The 12,663-nt window shown below is 52.9% G+C and overlaps 2 protein-coding genes across 2 annotated transcripts; one reads left to right on the forward strand and one right to left on the reverse strand.

The window, feature by feature from the left end:
* Window positions 1–149: 149 nt before the first annotated feature.
* On the reverse strand, window positions 150–2,083 carry EMWEY_00033290 (hypothetical protein; the record flags this gene model as incomplete). Its single annotated transcript, XM_013481843.1, has 6 exons — window positions 150–263; window positions 565–692; window positions 878–1,054; window positions 1,243–1,386; window positions 1,625–1,775; window positions 2,057–2,083. Coding segments are annotated over 6 exons (741 nt in total), but the record flags the coding sequence as incomplete, so codon positions are not given.
* A 5,188-nt stretch (window positions 2,084–7,271) lies between these two features.
* Window positions 7,272–12,645, forward strand: EMWEY_00033300 (hypothetical protein, conserved; the record flags this gene model as incomplete). Its single annotated transcript, XM_013481844.1, has 9 exons — window positions 7,272–7,927; window positions 8,109–8,288; window positions 8,463–8,739; window positions 8,956–10,326; window positions 10,596–10,730; window positions 10,915–11,001; window positions 11,235–11,339; window positions 11,465–11,571; window positions 11,709–12,645. The coding sequence occupies 9 exons, from the start codon at window positions 7,272–7,274 to the stop codon at window positions 12,643–12,645; spliced, it is 3,855 nt and encodes a 1,284-aa protein (XP_013337298.1).
* Between the last annotated feature and the right edge of the window lie 18 nt (window positions 12,646–12,663).

A 12,663-nucleotide genomic window follows, 5' to 3' on the forward strand; every position in this document is an offset into this window, starting at 1 on the left:
TATATATATAATATATATATATATATATATTGTTCCTAACGTATATGGATATCCTCGCACACTAAAGACTTAAGTAAGCATGTATTTGCTACGACGGCAATCCACTTTCACTGTCACTTGGTCGCATTCAGAGACACAGCTCAACTCACATCCAGCTTCGCGACATCAGTAACTTTGAAGCCATCTATGAACTCCATCACCATAACGGACTTCGTTACCAAATTTGGGTAACATTTGGGGATGACCACGCCTATTCCCGACCGCTGCAAGAAGCAAGCATTAACGCTGCATATGCACGAAATTAACAAGATTGGCTCCCGCATATTTTGCATGCATATTACTACCTGCCCCTAATGTGGGTGGTGCCGCAATAACGGCTATTAGGCATGTCTAGCCCTGCCACCATCAGCACTACAGGTGTTCTTGCCCTCCCCAAACGATAATGAACGGTCCCGAGTGCCCCTTGTGGCCCACTAGCACGCCTACTGGAAATCTGTTTGAATCCTAGTGGAACGTCGTATCAAACGGTTTGTTATTTCTACGGTTTATCGGTCCATTCCCTACCTGCGCAGCGTCGTAAGCCCTAGTTTGATGTGCATATTCAAATCTGAAGTCCAGTTCTTTGCTCGCCGCTTTCTGCCATTCCTCTAAGATCGGCGCAAAGTTCATGCCCTGCTCGAGCATCCCAAAAGCTGCGCAGAACTCAGAACGACAGAGTCTGAGGTGTCGCATAGCCCACTAGCCAGAGACAAGTACTCTTAAAATGCGTCCCTGCCTGTCTCTCGACTTCTCCTGCCCGGTATCTGTCAATTCAGACTACTGCTTTGCCCGAGTGAAGCAGCTGACACTGTCCTGAAGTTGTCTGACCCAAGCTCACCCCAGGACAATTGCTTGAGGTTAGCCATGTCGTGCATTAAAAGAGATTCGACGTCCGCATGCTGAACCTTTACCACTACTGCAGTACCATCTGTCAGCCACGCGCGGTGCACTTGGCCAATGCTTGCAGAAGCGAGAGGTTTCTCTTCAATCCTAGAGAAGATTTGACTCAAATCGCCTGAACGTTCGCGGCAGCACCAATTACCATGAAACAACTATTAACGTAAATCTGTCCTTTTGTCCTTCCCTCCGTAGCGTCAAGGCCCAGAGCGCGACCCTGCAATGTCGTATCCGCCAGCCACAGGTGCCTCGGTTGGGGAAGCTCTGCCGCCAATGAGGAAGCTGAAAGCTCTGTAAGCGCCTTACCCAATTCTGTTTGCAGAGTTTTCTCGATGACTGCGTATGGGGTCGTCGGCATCATATCCTGCAGTTTAATCAAGTGGTGGATGTACTGCTGAGGCAGCAAGTCGCTCCTCGTGCTCAGGAACTGCCCCACTTTCACCCACCAGCCTATAGATTTTTTGTCCCCGCAAAGCATAACACAGAAAAGCATAGCACAGATCCAGAGCCTAGTCAAAAAGCAGCAACCTGCAGCAAGGCTGACTTGGACGCAGAAAGACTCAAATGTTCTGAAACGAAACGTGTAATCACACACTACGGCAATGGCACTAGCCCCGTCGTCGTGTATCATATGCTGGTGCTTCATGCCGCGTTCACAGCGGACCTGCATTAGGCAACTACACCTTACCCTTCAGCTCCTTGATATTGTCCCATACAAGGTTTGCAAAATGCTCGTGTCGCTGCTCCCAGTATGCCGCCTGCTTATCCTGGGGCAGTGCACGGCTGCGCGCCTGCGCTACTTTCCATCCCAAGTAGACGTTCGACCAACACCACAGCGTCTGCAGCAAATCCGCAGCTCAAATACTCGACGCACGGGTGATGCTAGCTTTGTTTCGTTGAGACGATAAATGGAAAAAATACCAGTGGAGCTCTGTACCAAGTAATAATCTACCACTTAAAAATCCCTCTGTTGCAGGAATCGATCCTGTAGTCTATCTGCAAGCTCCCCTCCTGCTGAAGGGTTTATTCAAGAACGAGATGTCCTGTCATGCAGTCTATCCCGGCAGACGTTTCGTGATGCACGGTCGATATACTGCCAATTGCTGGTGTATGAGCATACCCTCCATTTCCTGTTCCAGTTCTCCATCGCGCCGCCGAAAGTCTTCCCGGTGTCCCCGTCACTCCTGCCCGTAAACCCTCACAAATCTACTCGGCGGTAGCTTAGGATGGTGCGCCAGTTTGCCAGTCAGCATCGCGAGCACATACGCCTTTGACGTTGTAGTTCCAGTAGCGTTTATTGCTTCTGTCGAAGCCGACTGCTGCCTCTGTGGTAGGGGTATCAGTTGTCGCAGTTGTAACTGGCCTAGGTCTTGTTGTAACCCATATGTCGTTGTCCAGCGCACACGTAGTGAACTGCGTATGCTGCTGCAACGGTTCAGCCTTGGGATACTGTACGACTAGGCGTGTTTGTTTCCCCACTGTATCTCCTCTGCAGACTAAGACTGGCTAGTTCGTTCGTTAAGTTGCACGTAGGTTGATAGCACGCTGCGGTACCTAGGCAACTGGATGCCTAGAAAGACGCCGCGGCAACCCAGAGTCGTCCTTTTTGCCGACTCTGGTGCACCTATTGGAGAGAAGCGCCAAAATGAGCCTGTTGTGCAACAAAGCCGCCAGAACACACTCGTCCTCACGACCAGCCCCCTGCTTCCCGGATCGGAAATTGCCCAGAGAGCGGGGGATATGATAGTTGAGATCTCCGCCTCCAAGAATCCTAAAAGTCGCGGCTAGCTGGCGGAAATACCTTTAAATGAATGAACGCGACGCCGGCTCTCAGACTACAGCAAAATGTGTGCCCTGCCGTGCCGCTACTGGTAAGGGAACACTGTAGTGCACAGGAACTACACTGTGGCTCTGGTGTGATCTCTAGTGGCTTTATGATTGTAAAGAGAATAAATATTAAATAATTTAGGGATTAGGACATTAGTAACTAGGAAAAGGAATTAATACTGCTAAATGTTCTAAGAATTGTGTACCGTAGTTAGAGTCATAGCTCAGTAGGGTTACCGAGCCATTTTTATCCACATCGGTTGTGTAGTACAATGCTTAGTCACTACTTGGGTACCAGATAGGACTTCTAGAGATCTAAATGGAAAAGAAATAAAATTATTATTATATAGAACTGTTATGTCTGTGAACATGGCATTTAGGTGGATAGCAGTTTATAGGTCAGGCACCTGACTGTGTTGCCGCTGTTTGGTATCTCGCTGCCATCCTAAAGGTCGGGCACTGATCCCCAGTGAAGACCGGGGTCAGTTCCATACACGGACTTCTATTACTCGCTGAACTTCCCTCGTTTATAGTAGAGACTCGAACATGATTTGGAATTTTAAGTATTGATCCATGGGAATTTGGGTAGTTAGAGGATGTAGTGAGGAAACCAGACACTATGAGATGAAACCTAGGCACAGCTTAGGACGGCTGCGACTACATTTAGGAGCTGTTCCGGGAAACTTATATAAATTTTTTACCCAGTGACCTCCCCCGCAAATGTTGATGCCACTCTCCCTGCCATTGTATAGTGGAATGGTTAGTGGGAATCAACCGCAGCACAACCGGAGAGCCACGCTCCAAGTTTAACACAAGGATAGTATCTGCCGACCACCGACTGAACAGAAGGCAGCAGAGGCGGCGTGACCCAGCCAGCGAGCTATCGAAGTGGAGCGTGGAAAAGGCAACAGGTGGGAATCCGTTAGTAGAGAGTACGAGGGTGGAGAGTCCCGACGTAAGTTAAGCATATGAGTATACAGGGGTTCTGTGCGGAGTGGCCACAGAAATTCATCCCATTCCAGTTTTCCCGAGGTGGGCAAAGACGCTGAAGCGTGAGAGCAGATCCGCACAGGAAGAGGCTGCTGACTATGAGGAAGCCCCACAGAGGACAGGGGTGCAGCCTGATGTAAGGTCCATTACGGACGAAGTCGAGGAGCTGCAGCAAGCAGAACACGAGCTTTGCGGGGTGGACACAGGAGGGGCTGGAGAGCCCGCTAACACGATTGACTAGAGTGGAAAGACGCCATGGTGGCGAGAGGCTGATGAGGCAGCAGAGTTTGATAGGTGCGGAGTGTGGTGCGGTGTGGGCACTACCGCATTTCTGAGGGTAGATGTGGCTGGGAGCCAATGCGAGGAGTTCTTGGACACGGATGCCTCTAAGAGTTTCATTAGTTAGAAAGTTGATCGTTAGAACTAGAGGCGTGCCTAACTTACAGATAAGTGTATATTCATGGAGTTCACTGGCGAGCAGATGCGCAGCGATCGGGTCGTCATGAGATCGACGACGGGGGGTGGACGCGAGCGTTCCACGGGAGAAGGCTGCGCACTACAAACACAGCCCGCTAGGCACATGCAGACTGCGGCAGTGGCAACCGTTGTGCTAAACGAGATTGGGAAAATTAGTCGATACAAATAGCAGTATGGTTCAATTCATCTGCATTATAATATACCCGAACTTTACCGCAGATCGGGGTCTCCCCAGCAAGCATTCTAGGCCATTAGTGGGTTGGTCTAGAGTCGATCGGTGGCGGCCTGCGATACAGGTGTTGCTTGCTTCTCTGCCGCCGTCTCTCCTTTGCAGCTTGCTGGGAAAATCTTCGCCATTTAACTCGAACCACAGGACTCTAAACACATAACCTATCACAACCTTGTTGTCTAAATTTAACGCACGCTGAGCGTTCATCTCCCGAGGTGACTCTGTTGCCACCGGCCAGATGGACCTGTTTGGTGACTTCCACCGATTTGGTTTCCCTTCATGCATTTTATCCCTTCCATTTCATACACAACCGCAGAGCGCCGACTCCGCTCTTCAGCTTTAGCGGCTGGCCAAGATATGCTACGGTGTCATTTCCTGCTTGCTGGCGTTGTTCTGTCTGCTTATGAGAACTTGAACCGAAAGAACTCACCCTTAATTATCCATGACACCACTAGAAAACTCATAAAGGAGCTAACGTGACCAGAAGCACAAAAATAGACAGTCTAAGGCCGTATGCGCGATTGTCCTGAAGTATTTTCTCACGCCGCTGAGGTTCGGTCGATTGGCGGTAAATCACCCACATATAGGCTTAACAAGCTAAGACATTATCTGCTACAGATACGAAATGAAGTTGGAACCTGTTGAATTCGCGAGGAGGCAGAGAAAGGTCAGGAAGGAGTCACATCCAGTTTGAGGATTGCGGGTTAACCCTGGTTGCAGGACCCCCCGAGAATGTAACGCATGAAAGATTAGTGGGGCTCTTTTGCTCCTCTTGAGTTCAATGGTAGCCTGGCCTATAAAATGTGTTGGGTTGGTGCCACAATCATCGCTATTGTAAGTGCCTTACATGACACCTCTAGCTTGGAGGGCATGCGGAGGCTCTCCAGCGTAGAGCCAGCAATTGTGGCACCTTAAACAGCCAGTATATTTCTGGAAACTTTGGGGGGTCAGCACAGGCCTCTCATATTGGGACGTTTGCGATGAGCAGCATCAACAGGCTGCTACAATTGAGGCAGAGGCGAGCGTACTATCAAGAGAAAAATCTACTTTTAACGAAGCCGTTCAGTGTTGGACACTGGGCACATGAGCAAAATTAAACGTAGTTTGTCCATGCATTTTTCTGTGCTGCCCATGTGCCCTTGTGCGGTATTCACGATACCCATCCAGAGTCGGGTGCCTCAGGAAATACTGAAGACACGTAACGGATAGAAAGTGGGAGGCACGTTCATCTTCCGAATGTTTCAGGGAGAGGTTCGTGCCTGTGGGGTGTGCCCCATCACTGTGTAAAACAGCATTGTTGTCTCACCGCAAGACTTGAGGGTCTACGCCGAGGAGGCAGTCCTGCACCTGAAGACGGACACGGCTTCTGCAGGCCTTGGCTTGCTGGGGTTATTCCGTCCAAACTAATCTTCAACGGCGTTTTCTTTTGTGAAGCCAGTGCCATTGCAAAGTGCAACAATCTTCCCACGAATTCTCATGTGTGTCTACAGTGAGGCATTTCTAAGAGCGCCTTAAAATCAGGCCTCCGACGACTTCCATTTCCAAGCTCCAGCAGTCCTGGGTACAGTGGACCCAGTGCCTGAGCTGCGGGAGAGTAAGCGGCACTGCATGAGTTGCAACTCACTTCGCCATAGCAAATGGTGCGGGGCAACCCCTACATACAAGCACAACCAAGTCTCATCTGGCCATACATACGTCGTTATGGTAGACAGCACCTACGTCTTTATGGTAGACAGCACCTACATAGTAGATCGGGTAGATTTAGGACATGGCTGTTAATGTGTAGCATAGAGTTGAGTTCAACGGGGACGGACGTTTTGCAACTGAAAGCCAACAGGCTTGCGTATGCACACCGCTAAGCACGAAATGCAGATTCCCATTCATTCAGCGTCCTTAAGCGATTCAACTGTGGTGAGATTTCTGTAAACCATGCCTGGCAATTCTGTAGGAGGTGAGCACCTGGGTTGTCCTCGAAGGCAACCGGCAGCCGCTGTGCAAAACAGCCAATTTCCCCCAAAGTGTGTAAGGTGTAAGTAGTGGAGAAGATGTCTGAGAGAGATTGCCTGCAGACATTTAAACATAGTTAAGATTCAACATTCGCAGTTGAAACCGCTTCATTGATTCAAGTCATTTTCTCGGCAGTCGCATGCTTCACCTGGCGCCCATATATGATCGGGAAGCCACATCGGCATACTACGTGTGCTCTGTGTTTCCCCAGACTCTAGCAGACGAGTTGGGTAGAAATTATTTTTTGTGAATAAATACAGCATCGCTTCCTGATAAACCAGGGCTGCACAAGGGGAAAGCTACAGTCACTGCGTGTGGGACAGGGCACCCGCCCGCCTCAAGGCCCTGGGCAATAAGCGACGCCGCTTAACCCTTGTCGTCCACCTTAGCCCGCCGTAGGTAGCTAGGTTCTACTTCTGCTTCGAATAATTGCATACACTAATCGGCGTTTGCTCTCTTAGAGGCGCTGCAGCAGCTGCTGCTGTCGTCGTGTCCGGTTTCGTCTTCCGGTGAACCGGCGTGAACCTCGCTGGTAACGTAGCAACAGCAACTGGAACGACAGCGCCAGCGGCAAGGGCTGCTTAACGGGAGGCTCAGAAGTAGCGGCTGCATCAACTGGAACACAACTGTGCCGCAACCGGGACACCAGAAGGTGCAAGGGAGCTGTGGCTTCTGCTTTCCGAGTGGTGATATGCGAGGTCCTGGTAATAGCCTGAAGTCCAACTCACATGTTGATCCACGGGAGTCGTCTCCATAGTTCAAGGGGAGCAGAACAGGCGGCGCAGGACGCAAAACGACACGTCTGATGGCGAGCGGAAACACTAGGCCCACCATAGCCGCCTCTCCGGAAATTGCTGTACTTGACGTTACACCTCCACGAAGTGCTGCTGTCACTGCTGTCGCGGATGAGTCTGCACCAGCGAGAAATGCGGGGAATGACCTAGGAAGAGGGCCATCAACTACTTGTGCATGCACAGTAACCGAGGCCAATGCTGTGGGGGTGCTGGAACGGCCGACAGGGCAAAAAAGTCAAGACTCCCCGAGTTCGGCAGTATGGCTCCACAGCTCTTCAACGCCACATGGGCACTACGGGAGCAGCAGCAAGAGCAGCAGCACTGGTGACGACAGCGGCAGCGTATTGCTTGCATTTGCAACAGCAACGGAGTCTTGCTCAATTCCGTCAACAGAGATGAGCTACGACATGGAGAGCAGTGCTAACAACAACAGGAAGAGCAACATGGTCGAGAGTAGCAGCAGCAGCTCCAGCAGCGGCGCACAAAGCAGCAATGGCAACAACAGCAGTAGCGGCAGCAGCAGCACAAGTAGCGGCAACACTACGAACAGCGGCAGCGGGAAGCCCGGGCGTTACGGCGTCCCTCCAGGAGACGAATCTATGAACTCTTTGCGTCGCCACGTTGAGTTGCTGGTGGACCGCGAAGTGAATACCCGGACGCGCAGCCGGTATTTTACACATCTGAATGCTTTTTCATTGTGTTACATTTCTGCGTTCGTTTGCCTCTCTTAGCTGTTGTTACGCACATCTTTATGGTTCTTTTCTGGTGTGTTCCGCTGCACCTCCAAGTGTTGTGTGCACTCGTGACGGTTGGTGTTGTTCCGTTGTTTGCCTCTGTGACCGATGCAGCCTAGAGGCGTGTCTTGACGCCCTCGAGCCCCAGATTGTGGACCTGCACCTGCTGCGGGTGGTCTGCGCAAAGGGGCTGCCCGAGGGCTGTGCTGCGCTTCGGTCGATATACTGGCGCCTCCTCCTCAACTGTTTGCCCCCCAATCCGGCTGACTGGCAGCAGCGCCGCTGCAAACTCCGGTGGGCTTTTATAGCTCTTTTAACGCGGAGCAGTATATTCTTTAGCCATTGGGTCTTCGAACGCATGCACTTGTGAAAGCAGTGATGGGCATTCATTTGTACCAACGTAGATGACTTCTCCTTGCCCCCCGCAGTTTGCTGACGTTTGTGCATGTGGGCTGGTGTCGGCTTCAGGGAGGCGTACGAGTCCTACAAAGCGGAGTTCATTCGCGAGCCCGAGGCGGTGCGCCGCTTGCGACGCATGCAGCAACAGCAGAGGCAGGATGGGGAGGATGGAACAGGTGAAGCTAAATGGAACAAGCCTTTTCCTGCTACGGCTGCCGCGGCCTTTGGTGAAGGCTACACTACAGCCCCTTGCGACAGCCGACTTCCCGGCTGTGAGGTCTCCACGGACGGCGGCGGTCGCCTCCAGTCGGACTCCTCCATCCCCTTAGCAGCTGTTAAGGACCATGTGAGTTATGGTGCCCTCACCCACCCCGTAGACCAAACATCGTCACCGCATTCTTGCATCTTCTTTTGCTGCATCCATATTTTGCAGCCCTTACTTCACAAGGCAGGCATTTGATACCTTTGGTACATCAGTGAGCTTCCACGTGGTGTTGGGTTCCCAGTTTCGAGCGTAGCAAGGAGGGCTTTGCTGCTCGTTGTTGCTGTCTTTGTTGCTCAGCCTCTATGCCGCAGTGCAACCAGCGAATGGCGCGGATATTGGGTGGACGCTGAAGTGTTTGATCAGATCAACAAAGACGTCTTCAGAACGCGCCCGGAACTGTGCTTCTTTGCTCTTAACCCGCAGCAAACTATCGCGCGGCAGCAGCAGCTCCATCTTTACCCGCCTCCGCCCACCCGGCACACGCAGTCCCAGCAACAACAACAGAACGAGCATGTTCCCCGCCTTGTCAACTACGATCTCATACTACAGCACCAGCAGCAACCTCAGCAGCAGCTGCAACATCAACAACCACCTACTCGTGCTGCACCCAACCCTGCTGAGGAAGGTACTTGTGCCAGCAGCAAACACAAAGCCGGCGGCGGCAGCCACAGCAGGAGCTTTAATAGCACGTCGTCTCCGCTTAGGGGTTTTCGCCTTCCCTCCGCATTTCGCTCCAAGAAGAAGCTCGTGTCTGCCACCGTCCCAGCGAACCCAGATGAAAGCGTGTGCAACAGCGGCAGTGGGGGGAGCGGCGGTCGGGGGACCTGCAGTGGAAGCGGTGGGAGTGGCCGCAGCAGCAGTTCGTTGCATGCAGGAGTAGGAGGCCGCTGCAGCTCACCACAGCAGAATGCAAAGGAGAGGGCTGTCCCAGGCGGCGGCGGCCAGACAAGGATATGTTCATCCTCTCCACCAGAGCGTGTGCTGCCTGGATGCGTCCGAAGCCGAAACAGGCAGTCTCCTGACGCGGCGGATCCCATGAAGGTCTCTGCAGCTACGGAGCAGGACGATCATTTGCTCAAGAGACAAATGGGCGCTGCAAAAAGCAGGGCGGAACGCAGGAATGCCAGCGTGAACAGTAACTGCAGCAATGACAGCAGCAACAGCGGCGGCAGGTCATGTCTAGACCCACGTCTGCCGTCAGGGAAATCTTGCGAACCTGAGCCTGTTCGAGGACCTGGAAAGGCAGAACAACTGCCGCAAAACCTTCCAGCGAATTTCGGTGCAGCTGCTGCATCTGCTGTGGCTACGGATGCAGAGGCGGCTCCTGCAGCCTGGGCGCCTGGAGAGGAGCCGGACTTTCGGGACCAGAGTGGCTGCCTTGAGGACTGCGCTGCAGTTGCCGCAGTGGCTCCAGATGGTGGCAATTGTTCTGTCGCCACTGAGCAGCTAGGTGGAGCGGAAGCGGTGCAGCCGTGGCGGGCGCCTGCGGGAGTGCAAGATGTTTGCAACATGATAACTCCGCACCGCCACTACGACGTGTTGTCACGTTTGTTGTTTATCTACGCCAAAGTCAATGCCGGCCTGTGCTACGTCCAGGGCATGAACGAAATCCTGGCCCCTATTTATTACGCTTTAATGACTGACCCTACCTACACAGACTACGAACAGGTGCTTTGCTTGGCCCCCTAATGCAGAGCCACATCTCAACACCCCACATAGTGCGCTTTGTTTTTCCTAAACTGAAAAAAAGAAGCGTTCACCTAGAGCTGTAGCGCTTGATGCAGACGGTTCAGGGTCGGTTATTCAGGACGGCCGGAGCAAGCTGAGCCGTTTCTCGTCGGGGATGCCGCATGTTTGAGGCTTGTTTTGGGAGCTGAAATAGTGAGGGGATGGCAGTGGGCCTTGTGCTTCCTGTTCTTCTTTATTTATGCCTTCAGGCAGAGGCGGAGATCTTTTACTGTTTCAGCGAAGTCATGCAGCAACAACGCGACGCCTTCTGCAAAGCCCTCGACCCCACAGATGCCGGCGTGCGGGGTCGTCTGTCAAGCTTAGACGGTCTTCTGAGGCAGAAGGTGCGGAGATGAAGTACCGCCATAGCTTAGGCTCTGGCGGCACTAAAAGGGGTGAATGTCCGGGGGGGATCCTTGTTGCTGCAGCTGCAGCTGCACCTCAGAGCTGCTCAGTGTATGGAGACTGGCAGCTGCCGCGGCACAGAGAGTAGTGGCAGGTGTTAGGTGGCTTGCTTGCGTTTTATAGGATGAAGAAGTATGGATGCATCTCAACGCAGTTGGTGTGGAGCCGCAGTTCTATGCCTTGCGGTGGCTGCTGCTGATGCTGACGCAAGTAAGGCTCGACTCCACTGCTCGGGGTAGACGGTGTTGCCTCGTATCTGTTCTGTTTGCTCAAACTGTGTACGGGCTGTAGCAGTTAATCCTCTGTCTTTGGCCTAGAAAGCGTACGCAGCGCAACCATCAGTGAGGTTGCTGTCCATTGCCGAAACAGCGTCTATACAGTGCAGGGTCGGAGGAGCGTGTGAACGGGTATTTGGGCACTGTGTGCTTGCGTTATTCCTGCAGGAGTTTGAGATGCCGGACGTGCTGGCTCTGTGGGACGGTCTCATAGCAGACACGGGACGGCCTTTGCCGTTACTGTATTATGTTTGTGTTGCGATTATCATTTGGGTGGGGTTAGAATGAAGGAGAAACGCTTAGTTTGCCCGCGATATCCCTAGCTCGCGGCTGAGTATGGTACTCGGCGCTCTACTTCTATGACTGGTGGTTTGCGGTGTCCTGTGTTGGTACTGCAGCTGAGGCCGGCCCTCTTGGCTGGCGACTTCACAGCCTGCATGAAGTTGCTGCAGCATCTTCCCTCCTTTGACCCGAAGGCTTTGCTGAGCTGCGCCATGCGGCTACGGTAGGCGGCGGGATACTCGTCTTTTCTCGCCTTTGGGCAGTTGCTGTTACACCTACTTATTGAGGGGGCACATAAGATACAGATCGCAGTCTTTCTTTGGCCACCGTTAAGAAATTTTTTCTGTGCATGGTGTGCAGCGCCGATGACGTAGATGGGAACCTATCCCCGGCTAGGCCGGTGCCAGTAGGGGGTCGCAGGAGGCGGGAGGGTCTGGAGGAACTGGACCCCCTGCAGCAGGTGTCCGACTCTCTATTTAAGCCTATTTCACGGGCTATCGCAGCACTGAGCTTGAATGACGGTCAGGGTGCTGTGCCCAACGAGGCCGTACGACTGGGAGGAGGAGTAGCAGAGGCCGTTGGGGAAAGAAACTGGACGAAGGGCATTTTTTTGTCTCCTTCCCTGCGGGGGGAGGGAAGTGTGCATCGGGGAGAGGGTGGCGACGGCGCAGATGCACCTCTCGGACACCTCAAACGATTGGCGGGGGCCGGCGTGGAGCACGCCTGCAGAGGAGCCAGCGTCGTTTCCCAGTACTTGAACAACTCCGGGTTGGCCTCGGGGCTTGCGTCCAACATCACTTCCTTCTTCGGGGGGGAAAGCACCTCGAGCAGCGCAGTATCGCCCCCAGAGGCGACAGAGACTTCAGCAGCAGACGAACGCCCTCGCCAGTCGGCTGCAGCAAAATTTGGTGAATTCTTGGCAGCGGCACAAAATGGACTGTCTTCAGGGATCACGGGGGCCACTAGTTCTCGTATGGGACAAGAGAAAGCCCCAGAAACATCTCCAGCGCCAGACACAGATGATACTCTGGGGAGAGCCCCTCAGCTGATTGAATGCCCGTTCTCTCCTGTTGAAGAAGCTGTCAGTGAGGCGCTCGAGCGGCTACCACTGGAGGAGGACAGCTCTTTGCGGGACATTTCTCCAAGGCAGCGAAAACTCTGGGACACCGACTCAACGGAGGGTTTGGGGGGAATAATAGGGGACGCTGACAGCATAACAGACAGTCCACGAGGCGATTCCGACAAACGCTCTTTTAAGTCCCCTGAGGGAGAGGGGTTGAGGATTACAATACTTTGATCCCATGCTCACGGGAAG

This window comes from Eimeria maxima, genomic scaffold (assembly GCF_000499605.1).
Source record: "Eimeria maxima Weybridge genomic scaffold, Emw_scaff442, whole genome shotgun sequence".
Taxonomy (NCBI): Eukaryota; Apicomplexa; class Conoidasida; order Eucoccidiorida; family Eimeriidae; genus Eimeria; species Eimeria maxima.